Below are 24,906 nucleotides of genomic sequence, written 5' to 3' on the forward strand. Positions count from 1 at the left end.
GGCCCCGGGGTTCACTCGGACGGCGAAACTGGGACTGGCAACTAGCGGGCGGGGAAGGCCGTGCCCCAGTTAGGGCCGAGACGTAATGGCCCGGCTCCCCCCGTAGATGTGCCACAAGGTAGGTTGGCTTTAAGTCCACACAGAGATGCAGGTGGAGAGAGAGACAGAGACAGGGAGAGAGACAGAGAGACACCCACATAGTAACGCCGAGAGTGGTAAGGACCGGCAGTGACCTTGACTGGGGCGCGGCCTCTGGGGTGGGCTGGTCCACATCCCGGAGAACGTTCCCGAAGAAGATGCACTTCAATGGAGCGGCCGGCAGGGAGACGGCAGCGGGGCATCTACCGGCTCACCCGGGAACCTCCTCCGCAGGTGCCAGCTGGAATCCTGGCTGAACGCGGGGCCGGAGCCCTACGGAGATCACCGTGGGGCCCAAACCTCACTCGACCTCAGCTCTGGGGAGGGCGGCGAGCAGCCCCCGGGGCGGGCCGAGCCGCGGCACAGGGAAGTCCCCGAGCTCCCGCCGGCCGGAACGCGGCTCGGAACTGGCGGCCGGGGCAGGGCTGGGCCCCGCGGCTGGCGGAGGGCAGGGCCACCGCCCGCAGTGCGACGGGATGGGCGCTGCGGCCCCGCGCGAGCGACCTCCGAGGACCCGGGCACGAGCCGCGGGGAGCCCCGGCCCCGAACCGGAGCAGGGGGGACGGGATCGGCCTGCGCGAGGGGTAGCGCCGAGACGCCTAGGATCCGGGCAGCCCGGGCCCGGCCCTGGGAAGGCGCCTGGCCGAGCAGCCAAGGGGCCGCGCCAGCAGCTCCCCCATCCCACCCCGCGGACGGCCAGTGTGGGAGCGAGAGGGCGCCGCCGGGCCCACCCAGGGGCAGCTCCAATTCCCGAGAACCGACCCCCGCCCCGCCCTCAGGGCCTGCTCCTCCCCCGCCGGCCCCTTGGTTCTGGCGCGGGCCAGCTCTGAGCCCGGGGGCTCCCCCTGCACGCCGAGCCCCGGCTGCTGCGCTGTGGACTGTGCCTCCTTTCAAACTGGGCACCTGCCCGCCGGCAACGTGACGTCCCGAGCCTGGGAGGTGCAGAGCTGCGGCTCGGGCCGCCAGAACCCGAAGGGGCCGGCCTGCAGGGAGGGCCGGATCCCTGGGCTCAGGCCCGAACTGGGGCCGATGCCTCCTCCTGTGCACACACGCCAACTCCACGCACTCAAGTAGACATTCTTCAGGGCCAACCCCCTGGCCCTGAATCCGAACAAATAACTCGGGTTCAGTCCCTAAGGCGTGTGTGTGTGTGTGTGTGTGTGTGTGTGCGCGTGCCTGGGGCTGTTGAGTCCAGCGCTGATTTTCCCCGCGCCCCTTTGGAAGGAGAAAGGCAGCCCGAGCGGGCAGCAGCTGTCGGGCGCGCTCTCGGGATCTGTAGAGGTGGGTGGGTGTCTAAGGTTAGGAGACTTGACTCCCAGCACCTCCGGCCCTTGAACGGCCCCTCTCCTGCCGTTCACTCCAACCAAGGAATCTCTCTGCTCTCCGAGCTCGGGAAAAGGCAGCTGCCAAAGGAGATGTGAAGTGGGGCCTGCCAAAGGAGGAGGAGAAAATTAATTAATGAGGGAAAGAAATGTGTCTCTGATCCAGATGATAGACTCCCTATCCCTGGGGGCGGAAATTCCTTGGAAATCGATAGTTGTGCATTCATTATCCCCCTCTTGATAAAATGCAAAGCTATGAGATGGGGGGAGGGGAGAATCTCTGTTGGTCATTAAACAAGAAGAAGGAGTGGGGGCGGGGGGGGGATGTTTTCCAGGAATCTATGCCAGGGCTCAGACCCCATGTGGGCATCATTAGCACAGTCAGGGGCCAACTAGTTACTGCACTTGCCAAACCAGAAAAACAAAGCAGTGACTTATTGGCGAGCCTCAGTCCACCACCCTTTTCTTTCACGGCAGTGGGGTGAGTAGAGAAGAAAGACTTCATGAGGTCCCAGGAACTGCCAGCAGATCTGCCACTGTGCCTCACTCTCTAGCCTGGGGCTGAGGCCCAGCAGGGATGTGGCAGGATAACTGTCCCAGCATCATCTCCCACCCCATCCCATATTTCTCTACACCTCCCTCTCTTCGCACCTCTCAAGCCTGTACCATAAATACCCCTTTCACCTGGGGCTGCCCCACTCTTAAAGACTGCTACCTCCTGGAGGGCGGATACCCATATTTTATACCTCATTTTCTCTCCAATGTCTTGCCCTGGCTCAACCTGGTGATTACTAAGCATTTGAGGAGGGAAAGAAAAGTAGAAAGTAAATGAGGGAAGGATGAAATAATTGAACTCCGAAAAAGAACAAGCTACTATCAAGTTTTACAGCTCTGCGTGGGGACAACGTACCCCTCTGGTCCAGTGTCCATCTCCTTTTTAGGAAGACAGGAGACTCTTCAGTGATCTTCCTGCTTGCTCCCCATTAACCTCTGGTTTGCTGAACTCTCTGGCTTTTTCTTCTGGGCCCTCCACATCTGCCTTCTCTTCCTTCCTACATACATGTGTTGTTTGGTGGTACATTTTTGCTCTGTGACAAGCACCTTCTTAAGTACCATGGTGGACACAGATGAGCCCCAAATGGGCTTGCAGTCCATTGGGTTAGGGGTGGGTTGGGAATTGAACCCACAGCCCTCATATTTTAACCCCAGGAAAAGCTGAAATACTCTCGGCAAAGGTCTGGCCCCATCCCAAGGTGTTGCTCAAAGAAAGGTGTCCAAAGAAACTTGAACTATAGAAGGAACCTTGGCAGGTGAGTGCACTCCTGATCTCTGGCAGGGTGCCTGACTTCTGGGTTTCCTGGTGCCCTCCCAGCATCATAGTGTAAACTGAGATGAGCTTCCAGTACTTTGGGGGCCCACCCTGGAGGAACCTGTGCTGTTTGCAATTCTGTCTCCCATGGACCCTTCCGGGCCCCTAAAAGCCACCCTTTCCCTGGGGAGTGGGCAGGATCTAGACTCTCAGCCTCTGCGGGACCCTTCCTTCCCCTAGAGAGACCGCTCAGGGAACCGCTGCCGTAGGTATCAGGAAGGATTAGGCTAAGCCTGGGCACCCGGTGTGAGAACTACCTTAGGACTTACTCGCTCCCTCCAGCGATGTCCTGCTTCTCTCGTCTATCCCCCATAGAGATAAAATTGCATTTAGCACTCCCAGGGGACCACGTAATGGATGGAAACGCAGCTCCTCTCACACCAGCAAGTGAACATTTTTCTTACTCCCGTCTCTGGCTGCAACGGGGGAGGAGTGTAGAGAGAAAAGAAAAGAAAGAAAAAGCCATGGTGACGCCTGTGGGCTCTTCTTGGAATTTGAGCATTGAGTGGGTATGCTAAATATGGACACGTTTATCCTAAGAAAAGATCCACACATTCGCAACTGAGGTTTATTGAAATGAGATCTGTTCTTTGGTGAAAATACAGTCCTCTTTGGTGTGGAAGAGACCAGAAAGATTATTTATCTGATCTCTGCCTCCCATAAGTAGCCTCTTGCCGCTCTCCAGCTCTCTTGCCACAGATGTGATAACATCTGGGCTGTTATTATCACCCGGGGCAAGCTCTGTGTCCCTGGGGACTTGGCACCTGAACTGTGGTTCTCCTGGGAGGCCCTTGATCTGCCTGCCACACAAGGGCCATAAAACAGGTTGGCTAATTGATTCATTCTTCTTAGGTTTTGATTTCACAATAAGAGAATACATAAAAAATAAAGTCCGGACCAGAGCTTAGGTTTCTTTCTTTCAAATTGGTTTGAATTAATATTTTAATCACACTTCCCTATAAACTGGCTTGATCCTGTCCCCTATTGGAGAAGAATATATGTGTATATAGAGATAAGAGGCAAAGAAAGCAAAAACAATGGGAGAGAAAATAAAGTTCTCTTTTCAACATCTTATTATTTTTTCTCTGAAGTGAGTTCCTTTTCCCGGAGTATCCAGCATAAAGTGTGTGTGTGTGTGTGTGTGTGTGTGTGTACTTGCTGAGGAGAGGAAAGGATCCCAACAACACCCTGTTAACTATTTTTCCTTTTGATTACTAGAAGCCTCAGATCACCCGGAGCTCGTTTGAAATGTGGGTTTGTACACGGTTAAAGGAGACAAACAATAAGAGAAATGCACAGTTTCATTTCAACAGCGGTTCCCTAGTAGAAAGCACACGCTCCTTGTGGCTCCTAAGTGGCTGTCACTGTCGGTGCCTGACACAGTTATATTCACAACAACAACAACAACAACAACAACAAAGTATGCAGAGGAAATTAAATTATATGGAAATCAATAGCGTCTGACTGCTTCAAACAAATGTCTGTCACCGCGATTATTCTCCAGGAACCTATTTATAAACCTTGAAAGAAACAGGTTCTTGCAGCAAAAGACAGCATCTTCTGCATTTCTGTGTTGTTATTTATACCGTATACAGAGGAATGCGCGGGCATAATTTAACATACAAATATCCAGCTGTATACATTATATAACAGCTTGTTAGACATCCCGGGGTGGAGGTGTGCCTGAGTACTGCGCATATATTCAGGGCCCGCGAAGGAGACGGGGGAAGAGTTTGAGAGAGGGAGAGCACCAAGGGGCTTGCGAGCATCTCGAGCATCTCGTCTTCCTCCCCCTGAAAGGTGCGTACCCTGAGACAATAGCCAGCCCTCTCGATCTTGCCAGAACCGCGTTGGGAAAGGTGAGGCGTGCAGTGCGCATGCCCGGGTAGCTACAGGTGCATCACCTGCGCTGTCCTTGCCGGTGGTCACTATAAGAGCGGCTCCCAAGCGCCTGCCGCGGCCGGGCGAGCGCGCGCGCGCGCAGACGCACGGCGCCGCGGAGAGCGAGCGAGCGAGCGCGCGTCAGACAGACAGAGACAGCTGATGCCTGTCCGCGCGGCGGGGCCGGGAGCTCTCGCGAGAGCTCCCCGAACCGGCCGCGAGAAGTGGGGCTCAGGTGTAAGAGGAGTGCATCCCGTCGGCGCGCGGGGCTAGAGCTCTAGGAGAAGTGGGATCGCGAGGCCGGTGCGCGGCGCTCTGCACGGTCAAAGGGAGCGCCGGGCGGCAGCGGCGGCAGCAGCAGAGGAGCAGCAGCAGCAGCAGCAGCCCCCGGCGCGGCCGCCGCCTCCGCGCCGCCAGCCGCCGCGGCTGCAGCCTCCGAAGGGAGGCTGGGGGAGCCGGCGTGCGCACTTTCCCGCAGACTTTCGGAGTGTTTGTGGATTTACATGCCAAGCCATCAAGATGATGTCTATGAACAGCAAGCAGCCTCACTTTGCCATGCATCCCACCCTCCCTGAGCACAAGTACCCGTCGCTGCACTCCAGCTCTGAGGCCATCCGGCGGGCCTGCCTGCCCACGCCGCCGGTAAGCGCCCCACGCCCGCGGCCCCGGCCCGCGCGCCTGCCCCCTCCCCGTCTCCGAGACACTGCATGTCGGGTGCCGGTGTGCGCACAGGTCCAGGTGCGGGGATTTGCATTTGCGGGCAGGGATTTTTAGAGGAATCCCGCCGCGAGGCATGTCTTGTCCGGTGGCGCTTACTGTCGTGTACCCGTCGCCTCTGCCTCTGTGTCGGGCGCCTGCGATCAGAGAGCGGAGCGCTGGGGCCATGACTCTCGACTTCCCTCCACTTTCTCCGTTAATTTCACGCCTCGGAAAGGCGGCCTCTGTGCGTGCTCGGGTGCGTGACACGGGTCCCCAGCTGCGAGTTACATCTCCATTTCTTCTTCTTCTTCTTCTTCTCCCCCCCCTCCTTTTTGGTCTCCCACGCCGGTTCCCGGAATGTGTTCTCGTGTCCCCCTCTCCCCTGCACCTGCCTCTCTCCCACACTCACGTCCCTTCTCCTCTCTCCCCCCTGTCTTGTCCCCAATGTGCTTCCTATTGCGTCTTTCCCGGTCTCCACTGTCCCCACCTCCCTTGTTGTTATTTCGGTTGCTTTGTGTTTGGTTTGCCCTCTGCTCGTGCTCTCCGGCTTGTGTGTGGTTTTGTTTTGCGCTTTTGCTTTTCTTTTTTTTTTTTCCCCCTTCCGTTTTGTGGCTTTGTGTGTGTGTGTGTTTGTTTGTTGTTTTGGTTTGGTTTGTGTCGCCTGCAGCTGCAGAGCAACCTCTTCGCCAGCCTAGACGAAACGCTGCTGGCGCGGGCAGAGGCGCTGGCGGCCGTGGACATCGCCGTGTCCCAGGGCAAGAGCCACCCTTTCAAGCCAGACGCCACGTACCACACGATGAACAGCGTGCCATGCACGTCCACGTCCACCGTGCCGCTGGCGCACCACCACCACCACCACCACCACCACCAGGCGCTCGAGCCCGGCGACCTGCTGGACCACATTTCGTCGCCCTCGCTCGCGCTCATGGCCGGCGCGGGGGGCGCGGGCGCGGCGGGCGGCGGCGGCGGCGCCCACGACGGCCCGGGGGGCGGCGGCGGCCCGGGGGGCGGCGGCGGCCCCGGCGGCGGCGGCCCCGGCGGCGGCGGCGGCGGCGGCGGCGGCCCGGGCGGCGGCGGCGGCGGCCCGGGCGGCGGGCTGCTCGGCGGCTCGGCGCACCCGCACCCGCACATGCACGGCCTGGGCCACCTGTCGCACCCGGCGGCGGCGGCCGCCATGAACATGCCGTCGGGGCTGCCGCACCCCGGGCTGGTGGCGGCGGCGGCGCACCACGGCGCGGCGGCGGCGGCGGCGGCGGCGGCGGCCGGGCAGGTGGCGGCGGCGTCGGCGGCGGCGGCCGTGGTGGGCGCGGCGGGCCTGGCGTCCATCTGCGACTCGGACACGGACCCGCGCGAGCTCGAGGCGTTCGCCGAGCGCTTCAAGCAGAGGCGCATCAAGCTGGGCGTGACGCAGGCCGACGTGGGCTCGGCGCTGGCCAACCTCAAGATCCCGGGCGTGGGCTCGCTCAGCCAGAGCACCATCTGCAGGTTCGAGTCGCTCACGCTCTCGCACAACAACATGATCGCGCTCAAGCCCATCCTGCAGGCGTGGCTCGAGGAGGCCGAGGGCGCGCAGCGCGAGAAAATGAACAAGCCCGAGCTCTTCAACGGCGGCGAGAAGAAGCGCAAGCGGACTTCCATCGCGGCGCCGGAGAAGCGCTCCCTCGAGGCCTACTTCGCCGTACAGCCCCGGCCCTCCTCCGAGAAGATCGCCGCCATCGCCGAGAAACTGGACCTCAAAAAGAACGTGGTGCGGGTGTGGTTTTGCAACCAGAGACAGAAGCAGAAGCGGATGAAGTTCTCCGCCACTTACTGAGGGGGGAGTGGGAGGTGCAGGGCGGGGCAGAGCGGGAGCCCAAGGGCTTTGGGGGGCCTTTCCCTGAGCCCGTTTCCTCCTAGATCTGGAGTGTCCGTTACCTTGCTTGCATCTGGGGAGTCCCTCCGAGCGCACTCTCCTCCACCCCCTCTCCGCTCTCCCTGCCCTTTACCCTCCCCAGAGAAGCGGACTGGGGTGCTGGGTGTGGACACCCGAGAGCCAGGCGCGGGGGGAAAGGGGGGATATTTGGGTGAGAGGGGAGTTTGGGGGAAGGAAGACAGAGGCTGGAGGAGGGGTTCAGAGGAGCAGATTGGTTCTGGGGGTTAGGGTGGGGGGGGGGGAGACTCGGGAAGAGTAGGGAAATGAACTGTTTTTGACCAGAGACACTTGTCAAAATCTCCTGGGGACCAAGGGACTATGTACAAAAACAAACCTACCAACCACCAAAAACCAGACAAATAAAGACAAACTAAAACAGAACAAAAGCAAAGAAAAAAAATGCTTTAGAAACTTAACTCTGGGGAGCCGTATTCTGCAGCTTCATTACCCCCTAAGGAAGAGAAAAAAGAGCACCCCTATTACTACCACCAACCCCAACCCTACATACCTGAACTGAGTTAAAAACCGAAAACCAAACACACCAGAAGGTGAAATTCTGGGTAGCGAAGCTAGCTGTTCTGTCTCTGTGTTTACTTTTTCCCTCCCAAGTCTCACCTCCACCCCATCCGTGTCCTCTTTGATTTATTTTCTCCGTTCCAATGAGACCCCATACCTGTTCTCCATTGCCAGAAAGTGAGGGGGGTGGGCACAGCTGAATGAGAGGGAGGCTATTCGGGAGTCCCAAGTTTTCCTGTGACCTGGCCTATACTCCTGGCCTCGACACTGTCTGGTGGGGATGTTTAGAGAGACACACAGGGCTTTTGAGCTGACTAAAAGGCAGAATTTAGGAGCTCTGAAATAAATATTTTATTCCAGGAGAATAAAACAATTTGACAAAGTTTTTCTCTTTGCATTTCTGCTCTTATATCTAAGATCTGGAAAACAGATTACTTCCAAATAAGCTCCCCCCCCCCCCCTCCTCATGGAACTTGCTTGCCCTTTCATTTATTTTTCCCAGTGTGGTTTATTTTAAACTCTCTACTGACTTTTCCCCCTATTGATTCAAATACACTGATGGGGTGGAAGACGGTAGGAGAAATACTGTGCCCTATTTTCTCTCCAAAACAAGACCCACCTTGCTCTTCTAGGTACCCTTTCTTTCTCTCTTTGAAAAACATGAAATCTTTGAAATACTGGAAAGTTTCTGCTTTCAGTTGGAGCAGGACTTGGCTGGGAGAAAAATCAACTAAATCCCAGAAGAGAGGAAGAGAGGTTTAAAGCCCTTCCGTTTGTTTCAAAGGGGTCTGCATGTTGGGGGGGGAGAGCAAAACAACTGTTTCATTATTGTTATTATTATTATTGTTATTATTATTCAAAAGTAATTTATTGCTGGGGATAAATGTTGGGTAGGAAGAACTTTAATTTGCACTATCAGTCTCCCAAATAGAAAATCATGTATAGTATTTCATAGTAATAATCAAGGTACTCTATGAACTGCTGCTGGATTTAAAAAATGAGACAGCTGAAGGTGGTTAGGTAAAATGCCTGCTTGGTGCACAAGATACTCTTTCGATCTCGTGTGGAGATGGTTTATTACCATCCTTTAATAAGAACTAAAAAATTGAAAACAGAACAAATGAGAAAAAAACTCTGCCATTTAACAAGACTGAAATCATGCATGATCTGAAAGGTGCAGAAAGAAACACAATTAGGTCTCACTCTGGTTAGGCATTATTTATTTAATTATGTTGTATATCATTGTTTGCAGCGCAAACATACTATGCATTTGAAACTGAGCACTAAACTGGGCTAGCTTTCTGATAGACCGTTTTGTGGATAGTGTGATTTCACAGTCTACTGCCTGTTTTCACCGAAAACACAACATTCTTGTCATATTCTTGTATTTAGAGGAAGAGAAAAAAAAAAAGGAAGATTACTGTAAATATTTTCTTTAATGCACACACTCACACAGTGGTTACAAACTGCCAGTGTTAATCCTGAAATGTCTCACGGATTGATCTACCTGTCCATGTATGTCTGCTGAGCTTTCTCCTTGGTTATGTCTTTGCTCTATTACCTTTTCCCCTCCCCACTTCTATTAGAACCATTTTTGTGCGCCAAAATACAACAGGGGGATGTGTCCCGGTACGCTTACAAATAAAACATAACTGAAAGAAGAGCAATTTTATGATTTGGGTGCATTTTTGTTTATACTGGGCCAAGTCCTGGTAGAGCCGGTCAAAAAATGAAACTCAATTCAACCACAAATACAGGGGAGGATATTCAAAGGGGGATAAAAAGTGAGGAAGGGGTGAGAATGATGTATTTTTCTGCTGAATCAGAATTCACTTTCAGATAACTCATGTGAAAAGCGGTGCTCTGAATAAAATAAATTCTATATTAGTTGCCTGTGTTTATCAGTTTTTTTTAAAACTACAAAAACTCTTAAACCACAGCCTTCACTTCAGAGTGGTGGAAGGTTGTAAATAACCAGGTTCCCCCCCACACCCCAAATTAAATTGAGGTTCAGGGAAAGAGGCATTTGGAGGTATATATGTGGTTTTCTAGCCTATAAACATTTCTTTAAACATGTTGTAACTAAATGACTTTTCTTTGGAGGTTAAGAAATATATTTAAAAAAAAAATCATCCACTGATCTGTCCAGCCACCATGTCAAATGCCTGTGTTCATTTGGAACATTTAGTGTGCCACCTACTGCTCCAGAAAGGCCAGAGATGGTTTATTTCTTGGTGACCTCGGACTAGATTAGATGCCAAATGTACAAAGTTTCTTAATAGCTGGGATTATATCTTCTGACATCATCCTATTTTAGCCAAATCTTTTTAATTTCACCGGCAAATCTGTGAAACAAAACACTTGATGTTCAAAAAAGGATAATACATTTAAAAAGCTGTGATTTTAAACAGTTGTTAATGTTTTAAAAAAAAAGCACTAGAGGTATTTTTAAAAATAGATCTCTTCCATCAAAATTGATTTGTTTCTGTTGTTATTGACTTGAAATGTCATCAAAGTTTTTAATAAAATGCATTTGTAAAAAAAAAAAAAACCCAAACTGTTATTTTATAGGAAAAGTACGACCAGATTTCATTGTTGGAGAATCAGGAATGAACAAATGAAAAGATTTACAAAGACTGTCTTTTTTTTTTTTTTCAATCTGCTCCAAACAGAAATGTTGTAGGCAAATACATTTGTATTATATAATGATGACCTATGTATGTAATAAGAACTTAAGCATTTGTTTTGTATTAAAATCCTTACCAAATAAAAAGACGATATTATGTTAATAAAACACCATGAAAACACATGCTTTGCAGAGTTTCCTATTTTATGTAGTAGGAAACTGTGCAAAACAGAAATGCTTTGCTCTCTGGTGAGTGAATCTGTGTACCTGGGAAGGAATAATAAGACTATTCTAAGACACCTTTGTCAATTTAGGAAGAAACAAACAAGCAAACGTCCTCCTGAAGCGAGTGCAAAGGCTTTTCACTCAGCGGTAGTTGGCCTTTCAAAGTTTTCTGGTTCTGAAGAGGAACTACACTCTAAGCAGTTTCTGAAACCAGTCGGTGAGTGGAAATAGTAAAACGCGTGGCTCCGGTACTTTAAAAGAATACTCTCCAGTTGGAGAGAGTGGGAAAATTGTGCTCCGTTTGTATTTCAGCTTCTCAGGAAATCCAGGCGGTCGTGGAGTAGGAAGGGCAGAGGAAAAATAAGCATGAAATGCACCTGCGACGTTTATGCCATCCATTCATTTTAAACTTCTCTTTGTCCCAGTCCTAGCTCAGGGTCCTGCTCCTTCCATAGGTCTAGGAAATGATGTCCTCAAGACACAGCAACTAACTTCTGAATAGATTTTTGTGTGACGCATGTTCTGAAATTGCTCTCAACTTCGATTACACTCTCGTAAATAAATCGTAGGCACTCGCTGCCATGATCTATCAATTTTTACGTTGCTCGTGATATGAAGCCTTCTTCGGCCCTGTTACCACGCGCAGCACAAGGCAGGGCGCCCGAGCCCCTACGACTCACCTGGCCAGCCCCCGCCCGCGGCCCTCTGGGCGGTGTCGCCTGGGCCTCTCCCGTCGACCTTGCGTGAAGCATCCCCGCTGCACCTGTCTGGGGGGGGGGGGGCGGGGGCGGGGATGAGCTTTCATAAGTGTCTAGTCCATGAAGTTGGAATTGTGACTTCTGACTTTGGCTAAAAAAGCAAGTGTTCCGCACTCCACTTGAATTGCCTTGGTGGCCAGCGGGATGATAAAGGTGAGGACCACAGTTATTACCTGGTGCGGTGCTGCTTATCGGTGTTCCTGGCGCCGCGGTCGTAGCCCCACGACGGGAGCCACACACAGCTCGCGGGCGGTTTCAAAGGAGACCGCAAGCTTAATTGATTTTTTTTTTTTTTTAAATAGCAGCCGAATTCTAATTCTCGCGGGGAGCCTCTTTTCCACCTGCGAGATAAGCCTTGTCGCAATAATTACGTTATTTAATATTTGATCAAACCTTCGCGCCGCCGCGGCTGGCGGCGCGGGGCCGGCTCACGCCCTCCGGGGCGGCGGGCAAGCGGCGCTCCCGGAGCCGGGCCGGGAACGTGCGGCGGGGGCGCGCGACCGCCCCGCTCCGGTTGCCTTGCCCTTTGAATAATTCATGGCCTGAGAGTCCTGGAAATTAATAAAATGAATGATAACAAGAAGCTAATTAAAAACTTTCCTAATTGTTGTCAACTTGATGGGAGACAGGCAGCCCTCCCAGTCGCTCTGCCCGAAACGGGAGAGCCCGGCTCGCGGGGCTGGGCGCGGGCGGGGCGGGGCGGGGCAGGGCCTCGGGAGCGGAGCGGACGAGCGCTCCTCGGACTCGGGGAGTTGCTTCGGGGGCCGCCTCGCGGGGCTGCTGCCTCCCCTGCAGCCGCCGCCCGCGGCAGCTCACCTGTCCCCGGGCTGGACTCGGAGTCCCGAGCGGGTGGAAGGGCGGGTGCCGTTTCCAACCACAGGCTGAGCTGATTGGGTCATAATTTGCAGCCAGGAGGGACCCGCCCTCCCCCGACCCGACTCGGATTCTCCCCCAGCCTCGGAGACACCCGCCCACCCGGGGCCGTCCGCGCGGGGCATCCCAGCGCCCCGAGCGCGCGAGCCTCGGCCAAGCGCCTCCTGCCGGGAGACTCGCGGCCTGAAGGCGTCCAGCCGCCCGAGACCGACCTCAGTTCCTCTCGGACGGCGGGACAGCCACCAGCCGGCGGGCCCCGGCTGCCACCCGGCCCCGCCGCTAACCGCCCCGCGACCGGTCAGCGGTCCGAGGCCCGGACCCCCCGCGCGCTTGCGCAGCGGTGTCGGGGGCGGCAGGCGGGGCGCCGCGGGCTGGGAGCGCCCGGCGGACGGGGCGCGCACGGAGCGCGCGGGGAGCGCGCGGGGCCCGCACATGCGCGCTGCGTGCTCCTCGTCCCCTGCGAGACGGAGCCGGAGTTCCGCAGCGGGTAATTAGGAGCTCGCGCAGGGCCACTCCCACCGTGTGAGCGCCTCGGGGACGTCCCGAGAGGGGAGCGACTAGCAGCTCAGCGAGGTTCAAAAGGCTCCCCTCGCTGCAGTTTGCCTAGGTCAAGCGGACGCCTTAAGCACCACGAAACTTTCAACACTGGTTTACGTTAAAAATGATTAATAATAATAATAATAATAATAATAAGGGGAAGTAAGATCTCGGTTTTTGTTTTGTTGTTGTTGTAGTTAAGGTGCGCACCACCAAAGCCCTGTCCTGGATTTGAACTTAATAGGCCAGGGTTTGTATCCGGGTGGGAGGAAGGCGGGCCACCCTGCTTCTGTCCGGGAGAATTTAGTAGAATCCTGGATCGCAAAACGGGGCTTGAAAATCTCAGTCCAGGGATCCCTGGGTGGCGCAGCGGTTTGGCGCCTGCCTTTGGCCCAGGGCGCGATCCTGGAGACCCGGGATCGAATCCCACGTGGGGCTCCCGTTCCATGGAGCCTGCTTCTCCCTCTGCCTATGTCTCTGCCTCTCTCTCTCTCTCTCTCTCTCTCTCTGTGACTATCATAAATAAAAAAAAAAAAAAAGAAAATCTCAGTCCAGAGAAGCCGGCCAAGCACAGGTAGTGAGTCCGGAGCCCCGCTCCTGCAGACGCGGGAGTGGAGCAACAAAAGCGCCCAGTTCCATCCCGCAGCCCCAGCCCCCAAAGCCCCGGGGGTAGCTGCCCTCTGATTTAGGACGGCGGGAGGATGGGAAAAGGAGATGGGGAACAGGATGCTGAAAGAGAGCTCGGACGGCGAAGTGGCAAAAGGAGGGATGGAGGAGGAAAAGAGACAGACTGCCCGCCTCGCTGAGGCAGAAATGAATTACAGAAAGTTTGGTAACTCTGACTCGTGGCTTCAGTGCAGCATAATGTACACGAACTTTTGTAGGCATGGATCAGACTGAAAGTGTTGACAGTTTCCAGCCGAGGAAATACACTTACACCAGTCTGTCCCCACCCTCTCCCCCCTCCGCCCCCGCCAAGTGTTGACAATAAACATTTAATGAAGGCAGGGACCTGGCTGTCTCCAGTCAGTGTCAGAATACTTTAAGCAGACCATTAGCACGGCTTCTTCCACTTCAAACGTCGCGCTCTACACTCTTAACATTATATTAAAAAAAAAAAAAAAACAGAACAAAGTGTGAGACGAATAATATGTTTATATGGATATCTGAAGCGGTCTGCAGTAGTTCTGATACCCCCTGTGTTTATTAACAGAAAGTAACTCATTGTAGATTACTCGCGCTTAAAAAATGTTAAATACAGTTAATGCAATATTAATCGCCCTTTGGTGATATAAAATGCAATATTTTCAGACAGCTATCGAGCTTTTCTAGAGGAAGAGCTGATGAAAAGAGTCACAGCTGAATAGTGGAGAGAAAAAGCCCGGTATTTATTGCTTTTGTTTGGCTTTTGGCTACAGAGACAGGAACCTTCTAATGGGGTAAGGACATTTATTTTATCTGCAATCTATTGCTGCGAGAGCAGGGGCGGCAGATGGGGCTGGTGCGATATTCGCAGTGTAATTTAGACCAAATCCTAATAACTAATAATGATTTATGTTAATTTTGATCATTTATGCGACTTTACGAAAGCATTGTCATGAAAGAGAAAGGAAGAAAGAAAAGAAAGAAAGAAAGAAAGAAAGAAAGAAAGAAAGAAAGAAAGAAAGAAAGAAAGAAAGAAAAAGCAGCATGTGAGAAGGGGCTCTGAGGCTGAGATTGGAGCTCTCAACTATCCTGGTTAAAATATGTTTTGAGATAGCAATGGAAATTCAGGCATTTTAAAAAGCAGGTAGGATCTATTTAACTTGGGCAGAGAGTCATCTCCCTGGGGTTTGCATTTCTTCTGAAAATATAGCTAAATGAGAGGAATTGAGACGCCTTTGAGCGAAAGGCTCTTTCATCCCAGTTTTAAAGAAAACAGATATGTTTCGATTGTTTCATTTGCTTATATTCAACTAAAGGGTCCTTTGCGCGCTTGCTTGCTTGCGTGTGTGTGTGTGTGTGTGTGTGTGTGTGTGTAGTGGAATCAAGTGTGTGCGAGTAATGAGTGCGCGCCGGGGTCTTCCCTCCAAGTGTAAGCTGAGCCCGTTGCTTGAGATCAGCCTTAGCGCGCGCGGGTGAGCAAGCAGTTGCACACTGCCGCCACGCCTTATGCAAAAGTTTTATTACTGGCTGCTTAAACAAGTTGCTGTATCTTAATCTTCACTTCCCATCTGATATTTGTTTGCCTAGAATCAACTTTTGAGAAGCTTTGCAGTCTCTACCTCCAGTCTTTCTCCTCCCCCAAGGGATCCCAGGGCTTTTAAACTTAAAAGTGCTTCCCCCTCTCCTCATCCCCCCTGGTAGCGTGGCGCGGGTTCAGAACCCCAGGGGCTGCCAACGGGACGTAGTTCTGCCCAGGAACAGGCGATTTTCGGCTGCCACGCAGTGCACTGCAGAGGGTCGGAGCGATTTTGAAAGGGAGGGTGCGTCTTGCTCGTGGCAATTTACTTTTTCGGTTACCTTTTGCGCGTTTCAACGCCTCAAGGCTATAGTTTGAAAGTAAAACAGCATCAAAGCACCTCCTTATTAGCTCTGTATTTGAGAAATCCGAAGATGAAACTACCTAAAAGGTTTAATAGGGCGGAACAGCATTTATTTGCCAAGCAAACAGCCAGAGTACAGTTCAAAAGGGGTACAGTGGTTTATCAGCAGGAGGCTGGAATAAGAACGTTGGGTAAAGCGAATTTCAAGCTTCAGTTATGCCGTTAGACCGTTAAAGTGAATGAAATAAGCTTCAAGTGGGATGTCTTCTTTGATTTTGAATATCATCTCCATATATATATATATATATATATATATATATATATATATATATATATATATTTCTGTCTCCTGGAGGCGTTCCCCACCTTCAGTTATATAGAGTTATTGTCAAGACTTTTGTTTGTGAACTTACAGATTTTGTAGAGCAAGAATAGTTACCTTTCTAGGGATTTGATCTGCAAATGTGTCTAAAATATCACATCTTTTACAGTTAGCATTTTCATAATTTTCTTCCTCTTTTTCTTATTTCAAAGCTGTAGATGTAAAAATACAGTTCATTTCTTCTACCAGGAAAAAACATGAAGCTACATGAGTCAAAGAAGTTTATTTCTTAAACGTTATGCTTCGTTTTATTTTTGCTTTTGAATCCTCTCTATCAGTAACTACTGTTATTGCATTGTTAGTATTTTCGGTATAAAGAGGACTTTAAACAAAATAAATGTTTAAACAAAATAAATCCAGGCAGGTGACACTGCCTGTTTACTGTTAATACTCAGGAGCTGGTGTGTGTTTGTGAGCTTGAAGCTGTGCCTCCACGTGTATATCCATATACAAACAGATGTAGGCACTATTTTTACGGTTGTTGACTGTAACTGAGTTTCATTTCTAAACTTTATTCAGGTTCTGTCCCAGTGTTTCAGCACTAGACATAACGCTTAAAATTGAAGAGTGGTGCATTATTGAAACTCTTTATCAAACAGCTCTGGGGTGCAGGCTTTCTGAAAACGCCGGCTCTGGATGAGGTCTGACTGTCTGACTGCACATAAGCCCCTAATATGTTAATGGCCGTAGGGGATGCCTAAGGTACTATCTCAAGCTGCTTCGCACACCATATGTCAGGCCGTTAGCCACATGGATCTATTAATCAAAAAGAGCTGGAGAGGGAGGAGAGGGTCTTCGGAAGGGGGAGAATGAGAGCAATGGGGGAGGGGAAGAGGGGAAGAGAAAGCATTTTAAACCCCCATCATTTCTCATTTCTTTTATAACAAATGAATAAAAATAGCTAAAGAAGAGTCAACCAATGCAGATTTCCTTTCTGTCAAGTTAAAGACTGTTCATAAATCTCTACTAGAAGAATTGGGGGAGTATCTGGTTCTATCAAAATAGAAGGAAATTTTACCTGAAGGGTCTTGTTTAGGGTTCCTTTATTGCAAAACTTTTATAGGTACGACTGGATACAAGAAATGTTGTTTTGTTAGGTAGGTTGTTTTGTGGATGAGCTTTATTAAAAGTAGAGGGGGAGGGGCAATGGGGCAAATGTGCATTTAGGGGATGTAAGGAGGGCATGGAGGGAGGCACCTGGAGGATTTGTAATGAATATATAATTTATTAATATATATCTACATGTACAGTAGCGTCTTCACCACCTTTAGTTTTTCTGATAGTAAATATAAAGTGTTTACATTTTTATCCCTTCCTTTAGGCTAGCTTTATGATAAACTGCAAAGTCTACAGGGTACAAAAAAAAGTATTGTTTTAAGAGAAGAGGAAATGAGAAAGCATTTAAATCTCCCATCTTTCTCATTTCTGCTTTGTTTAAAAGTATCTCTTGCCCTTGAATGTCGAAAAAAAAATTTTGGTTAGATAAATAGTTTAGAAAGTTTGCACAACCTTAGAAGTAATTATGTACTCAACATGGAGAGGGTATAAATGAGTAAGTCTGGTATAAATGAATAAAATGGTATAAATGAATAAGGCATTAAGTCTATAAGAAAAAATTTTACATTCTTTCTTGAAATGGTGTATATATTTTATTATGTGCCATAGACTTAACATCAAAGTACTGATTTTAAAATATCAGAAACAGAGCAATGAAATGAAAACATATAGGCACTTAAAATTAAAAGTTTTATTCTTTTCATGTGTGATTCTACCTGGGGATACAGAAAATATAAAATCAAATGTCAATTAAGATACTGTTATTGTTTTAATTGGTAACCAATGTTGATGAACCTTATGAGTACTTAATTTCTGGATTATTAACTTTAAGTTTCAAAATCTATAATTAATGATAAAATTTAGGAAATAATATCCTTGAAAATGAGTTTTAATGTCATGATTAGTAGGCATGATTTACAGTATTAATTTATAGGATAATGGAATGACTGAAAAGTTTATTGATCTTAGTTTTTAAATATATATGCAAATGATTGACCACTTATATATATTTGAGAGCACAAATTATACAATTGTATCACAAAACCTCTGTCATTAACATAGATTCACAGTACTCTATTATATTGGACTTACAAAAGAGAGAGGGAGCAGGATGAAAATACATTGAAGAAGATAATTGTGAAATTGTGCTTAGTGATAAACAACAAGTATATAAATGACATCCTTTACATTATTTATAGACTATAAGTGGAGTATTTTATGCTATATGTTAGGTTGAATATATTAAATATTCTTTATTTTTACAGAGGCACTTATTTGTGTTTATATAGAAGTAAGGTTCTCAGTTACAAGGAAAGGTTAACATTGGCAGGTGCCAAGCACATTACATTATTTGGTTTAGTTGGAAAATCATCTGTAACTCTTTTAGAAAAAAAATTTAAAAACTGGAGAATTGTATTATGGAGAACTGCAGTGAATGTGTAAATATGAGAGGTTCTGAAGCACTGTATTTCATCTAGAAGATGATGAATACATAAAAACAAGATCATCTTGAATTTCAAGAGTAGCTGGATAGAGAGAAACACTTATTATCTTTAAATTTTGGTGCATGCCACACTAGCCTTCATTTCTTTCCCTGTAGTTAAAAGGTAGCCCATATATCTGTCGCTTTGGGTTTCCAAAGACTCGTAACTTAATTCCTTCAGGCTATTCATCAGCACAGTAATTAAACTAGCAAATGGATGTAAATAAAGTGAAATTGGTTTCATGACAGATGAGGCGAAGAGGCCTCTGACATGAAACAAGGCAGGACAATAATGATTTCGGCAGCATCAGGCTATGGAAGGAACCCCAGCTGGATTTATTAGGTGCTGCAAGTGATTTGCTGGAAGCGGGCAAGACATGAGCACTCTTTAATTTGACAGGAATTTTGCATCCTAAGGAGCATATTGAAATATAAATCCAGAAACAAGTTCAGACAAACTGTAAACAGATGCGTTATTGAACTGAAGATACTCCTCAATATTAAAAAAGAAAGAAGCATAGAGAAGTAGTAGAAGGGCTTCAGTTGCACAACTTACTACTTAATGCTGGGGAAATGGCAAATAATTATGAAACATTTCTTTCTACTTATGAATTCTATTGCTATTTTAGGATTAGCAATTTTGTATTTTCGGGTTTATTTATTTGGGAAAACAACTAATACAACAGATGATTTTAAAAACCAGCATGATGAAAACATCTGTAGAAATTATGGGTATATGCATATGTGGGAGGAGAATATGACAAACTGGGATGGCAACTTATTTAACAGAGTACAATTATTACTGCATTTAAATTAAATCTGAGATAAAGATCTGGTACCAGTTTATTGCCTCTAGCAGTCTGTGCCTGGATATTCAGAAAGCAAATTTCTAGTTACAAAGAGAAATTGTGTCAAGCCCTTGATCAAATGAAAGCCTTGGAATTAAATGTGGATTTATCCTTGCAAAATAAGCAGTTCCACAGACCAGGGGGAACCAAGTATAGCTGAAAATTGATGAATATGTGAAAGAGAAGGTGGAAGGAACGAGTTCTTGGCTGGCTCAAGAAGGCTTAAATGGAAGTTAAGTCACCAATTCCACTGGAATAAGGAAGTCCCACATAGAATAAATAAAAGACATGTTCACACTAGGAGCAGATTAGCCCCTCTCTCCATGAAAAGATGAGCAATGAACTGTTTTATACTTAAATGTGATCTCAATAATTTAAGTCCCTTTTATGAGGAGCACAAGCCTTCCATGAGTGGTTGCCCTCCCCACAAGATTCACGGAAGATTTTCAGCACCTTGGACAGCACCCCACCAGCGCAGGGATGGGGGGCAGCGGGGGCTGCCGCAGTGGGGAGGAGCGTTGATCCCCCACCCCCCAAAGGTGAAGTCTAAATACTCCTGAAAGTCTACGGTGGGTTTAATTATTTAACAGTGGATTCAGATCTGCGAGTGGGATACTAACACAGCCCAAGTCTTCAAATCTTTTAGAAAGCGGTATTTTAAGAGAAAGGGTGCAAACGCTGGGCAGTAGGTTATCAAAATTCTTAATGAAAATAAGATCTTTAGAAAACAAAACTCAGTACCCACTACATGCTCTCTCCCTTTTAATTGTGGGTGACTTTCAGGCCACGAAGGAATTTATAATGAAACTCAATTGGCTTTCTCTCTGAGCCTTTTCTTTGTTGTTGTTGTTTTTAGCAGAAAAATATGGCTAATTATTTTAAAGTTATTTTCCAATAGCAAGGCATAGGCAAGTCCTTTAATTAGAATACAGTCTGGATAGGGGGAGCATATGGAGGAGAATGTCAAGAAGAGGGTGCCAGGGGCAGATCCTCAGAAATCTGTATTCATTTCTGGCTCTTATTTGTTCAGTAATCTCTACCATCATAACTAAATCTTGAAGCACTGATGTAGTTCGAGTTGTTGTTGACTTAACGTCAAAATTCAATCACTGGGGGTTTTGCATCAGCCGGGCTACTTATTTGTCTAATAAATCCGTCATTTTGTAAGAAAAATATTTGAGCAGCCGTACTTGACCTCTTGGTATCCACAAGTCACATTTATTTCTCCCAGTTTACAAATGCAAAATCGAGATGATCATCTAATGCCTGGAGGAACTGTGTTGATTTCTGATTGGATTTTAGATGGAAATGTCTATTTTAAATACCTTGTGATTAAATTGTACGTATAATAGAATCCATGCATTTTAAGCTGATTCCTGCTTGGAAACTTAACAACCTGCACTGCTAGTCACACATACCGATGTCAAAAAACCAAAAACCAAAGACCAAAACCCACCCCAAACCCCACAAAATATGAAGCCCACCTTTTCCAAACGAACACCTAACATTCAGCCTCAATTGTAAGACTTTATTAAGGCCAGAGTCTTATTTTTTTAATCTTAAAATAGTTATTTTATGGATGGTTACTTTATGGATGGGGCCTCCCTTTCCCCCCCAAAATGTTCTAATTCCTGGAGGATAAGGCTTCATCATCCCAGTCCCAGGGACAACACACACAGGAGAATTAATAGCTGGCATTTCAGTCTCAGGGTTCAATCTGAGTGTTGAGTGTATTGTCAAACTCAAGTCCAAGGAAATCCCTATCCCTGAGTATTCCTTGTTAAGGAAAATAATGTGTTACGTTTGATTGAGTTAATTTTATTCTCCTGTATAGTAATGTGTTTGGAGATGCTTGAAAATATTTCCTCCACCTCTCTCCCACCCCTTCTCCTTCCAGCACCTTTTAGTGCAAAGACCTCTTCACAACTGAAGAATCTTAACAAAATATTTGACTAAAGCACAACGGAAGAGTTTCTCTGTGCAGTGTTGGGGGAGAAAGAGACACCACCAGGATCCCATCTGTCGTACTTGACTAGAAAGAGGCTTCTTCAGAAGTCAGGCTGGAGAAATGACTTTGCCAGTTGGTGATGCATCTAGGCTGAGGCCTTAGAAATCTGGAACAACTGAGCGCTTGCATTTGTCCACGTGGCGTGTCCTTTGGCCGCAGTCCCGCCTTCTTGACAGGGAGGCTGCGGTGTAGACTAACTGCACCTTGGCGGAGGGAGGAGCCGGGCCTGGCAACCCAGTCAAGTTTCAGACCCCCTTTGCTTTTACTGTCTTGCGGGAGGGCGTGTGTGTATGTGTGGAGGGGGTGCTGTAGAGAAAGTCTTGCTCAGGCTTGTTTTCCTCTGAAGCCATCGCGATGATAAGAGGGGTGCTCTTCTCGAATGTCCCTCAAACTCGATCCCAACGCGGGGCTCTGGAGCCGCCTGCACGCGGGGCCGGGCTGGCGGGCGGCTTGCTGCGCTCCGGGGATGCAATGGTCCTGCTCAGACCCCCGTCGGAGAGGAGCTTGAGCTCGGCGCGGGGACGACAGTCCGGGGTGTGCTCCTGCACCTGTCCGGTTCGCCCCGGGAGCTGGAGGGGTCGCTAGTGAGCAGGCAAGCTCCGAGCTCGGCTCCGAGGGCCGGGCTGCAGCGACTGCTGGCCTCAGGTTGCCTGCCGTGAGCGTGCGCTCTCGGAGCTTAGTAGGCACCTGCTGGCGTCCGGGGAACTCGGCCCGTGATATTTATTTCTGAGCCTTTCTCATAAACATTTCACTTCCATTTCCAAGCCCCCCTCACCGCCCCCTCCCATCTGGTTAGTTCGTTCCCCTCTCATAGGATCTTAAGGCATTTAATACACTCAGAGGAGGACACTAAAACAGCCCCTTTAACTCTAGGTCCACCCTGCCGCGTGAAAGCAACCATCCACAAGACCCTGCTCCCAGTTCAAGGCTTCTAGAACGTGAAAGGACCAGATTATGTCTCTCTTTGCTCTATGCCAAATCCAGGTCTGGCTGGATTTACAGCTTAAGTTTTAGGAGGTGAAGGAATACATTATTAGTACATGACAAAAACAGATCCGATGAATTGGCAAATTTGCCCAGTATTTGTTCCTGTTACAAAAACATATTGCTGGGGTTTTTGGAGTCCTTAGTCCATCCTGCTCTTTTGTTACTCTTCTTGTTCCATCTTCCCCTTCAGTTCTTGAGAGGAACAGGAGGAGGAGGTGTTACTGTCTGTCTACTAGGACATCTGTCTACTGGGGCTTTGCCTTCAGATGTGGAGATTTTGGAGGGAATTCTATTACTTGAGTAATAATATTCTCTTACTAGAATAAAGAATGTTCTCTTACTAGAATAGAATAAATTCTATTACTTGAGTGGTTAATATGAGGAGACAAGGGAACCCTGTGTTTGGTTACGGAGTCAAGTTTGCTTGGGCCTCCTCTTGGCTTCCAGATTCTTCTACACCTCCCTCTCCCGCCACCCCCCACCCCGCCCCTGCTGCATAATATTGAGGAAAGAACTTATGCATTTCCATTGATTTCCTGGAGTCAGTCACTCAATCAGAAGCTGGTATGATATGCAAAGACTGTACTAGCTAGCTAGGAAGGCTGGTGGTGGGCTGGATAGTTAGAGGATGGAGGAGGAAAGGTGTTTCAGAGAGAGGTATGTTTTTAAAATCTAGATGACCCTAAAGTTACAAATGCATTAGACATCATTTCTTGGAGAAACACTATGTAAATACTCAGAACTTCTACTTAGAGAGTTTTGAAGTTAGCTTTCATAAAGTACTGACAAGTTTGCGAACTTTTCATAACAAAACTGGAGTAAAAAAGGAGGAAATGCCCTGGCATTTGAAAGTATTAATGTTAACTTGCGGAAATAGATGTACTGCACTGCAGTTATTAACAACTTATAAAATCTTAAATCAATACAAATTAATTTAATTATGATTTGTAATTGCATTATGCATGATCAATTTGAAACACTACATTAAAGATAATTAGAGCTGGGCGCCATCACTCGTCACTCCCCTAATAGCTTAATGAAAAGGAATGTCATGTACAACCTTTGGGTTAAACCTGTAAATTAGGATAAATGCTTGTTTTCCAATAAAAATGTGGTAAAATAATTGTACATTTAATAGACATTTTTACGACTCAGTTGTGAATATATAATGGATTTTTTTGGGGAATTGTATTATTTTTTTTTCCATGGACCTACTTAAGTATTTATTAGGGTTGATTGAGCTGTCAGTGTTTTTTCAGGATCAGACCTCGAGGATTTGAATGAAGACTAACTTTTATGTAAAAATATCATGCTGTCCTCGAAGCTTGTGCCAAGAGGTCACTGCAGATGGAGGTCCTAACTTAGCATAATGGGTTTAACATTTCCATGACATCATCAGGGAATCTGAAAGGAGTCTAAGGATAATCAGAGTGGTCATTCAGAAGAACAGTAAATATTTTATGAGGATATATAGAAGACAGGAAAGATGGTCAGAAAGGTGATTCTAAGCTCCTTAGAGTTCTGTGAAAGAAGCTTCTCAGTTACTTGTCGTTAAAAGAGCCACTGCATATCCTTATATCAGTGAGACACGTTCCAGATACTCAGAATAGGACCCAGAGTAGGTATTAGTTTGTACGTGGTAACTTTTGTTTCCCAAACTCTTCATATTTTGTCAGGCCACCTGTATTTATACTTTATATGCTGGCAAGCAGGAATACACAATTCTTATTCCTGAGAGTATTTTGGTTTGTTGATTTCCCAATATCATCTAGTACTGTAAGGTAGATTTCTTAATTTTAACATGATTAATTGAAATTACCAGATGCAAGCTAGAAGTGCTTATGAATTAGATGATTCAGTAAGCTCTATTAATTATTTGTTTTATTTTCTACCCTTTATTAAATAATATTTGGATCCCATAATACTACAGGTGTCTTGATGAGATTCACTTTTATCCACTACCAAATTTCCACCTCCAACCTCAGGCATGCATTGAAACATACTGGTTGTCCCCTGAGTTTCAAAACTTCATATTATGCTACTTTGCTTTTACGAAAGACCTGTATTAGTACTTATTTTGCTAACCAGAAGAATCTTGAAGATTTTCGATTTTTGAAAAGGTGAGAAGCAAAAATAGCATTTGGTGTTTTGCAGTGTGCCCTTATATAGGCAGCATACCCTCCCCAAGCAGTGAGAATTGCACCCCCAAGCTCCTTCCCCAGAAACCATACCTAGCATCTCAGCATCAAGCTGCCATAGGCTTTGAGCTGTGTCTGTGAGCAGCTGTGCTTTATCTCAATTTATTGTGTGTGTCCATTAGCAAGATGTGTCCTAAGGTATCAGAAAAGTCTAAAGAGGTAGTTTTTTGGGTCTGGGGACTCTCAAAAAATTTTCCATTTGGATTAATGGCAATTGCATCTTTGCCTTACACCATTTTGGCTCATGAAAGCTATCATAGGAATGCCCTGCTTTTGAATGGGGGGAACGTGCGTGTGTGTCTGTGTGTGTGTCTCTGTGTGTGTGTGTGTATACTGAGAGAGAAAGAGCGAGGGTGGGAGGGAAGAAACAATCCATGAAACTGCACAATTTATAGTTTCAAACATTTTCTCTACATTGTGATCATTTTTATTTCCAGCCAGATTTCACATGAATAAATCTATTTTGTTATTTGAAAAAGTAGACACATTTTTTCCAGAACATATTTAAGTACACTTGCTCGGGTTTATTGGTTTTTGTTTTTATCTCAGTATTAATTAAATAA

General features: G+C 47.6%; 1 protein-coding gene and 2 long non-coding RNA genes across 4 annotated transcripts; 2 read left to right on the forward strand and 1 right to left on the reverse strand.

Annotated features, from left to right (window-relative positions):
- The first annotated feature begins 1,900 nt into the window (after positions 1–1,900).
- LOC140608363 (uncharacterized) lies at positions 1,901–3,731 on the forward strand. Its single transcript, XR_012010377.1, has 2 exons — positions 1,901–2,770; positions 3,145–3,731. It is a non-coding gene; the product is annotated as an uncharacterized lncRNA (long non-coding RNA).
- A 1,203-nt stretch (positions 3,732–4,934) lies between these two features.
- On the forward strand, positions 4,935–7,467 carry POU4F1 (POU class 4 homeobox 1). The gene is made up of 2 exons (XM_072783261.1): positions 4,935–5,352; positions 6,077–7,467. Exons 1-2 carry the CDS (start codon positions 5,230–5,232, stop codon positions 7,220–7,222), a joined length of 1,269 nt encoding a protein of 422 aa, XP_072639362.1. The 5' UTR covers positions 4,935–5,229; the 3' UTR covers positions 7,223–7,467.
- A 2,954-nt stretch (positions 7,468–10,421) lies between these two features.
- LOC140607984 (uncharacterized) lies at positions 10,422–12,638 on the reverse strand. Of its 2 annotated transcripts, none has more exons than XR_012009926.1 (2): positions 12,532–12,638; positions 10,422–11,997 (listed from the first exon to the last, which is right to left on the reverse strand). It is a non-coding gene; the product is annotated as an uncharacterized lncRNA (long non-coding RNA). The 2 variants fall into 2 exon arrangements; XR_012009925.1 differs by lacking the exon at positions 12,532–12,638 and adding an exon at positions 12,263–12,502.
- Between the last annotated feature and the right edge of the window lie 12,268 nt (positions 12,639–24,906).

This window comes from Canis lupus, chromosome 17 (genome assembly GCF_048164855.1).
Source record: "Canis lupus baileyi chromosome 17, mCanLup2.hap1, whole genome shotgun sequence".
NCBI lineage: Eukaryota > Metazoa > Chordata > Mammalia > Carnivora > Canidae > Canis > Canis lupus.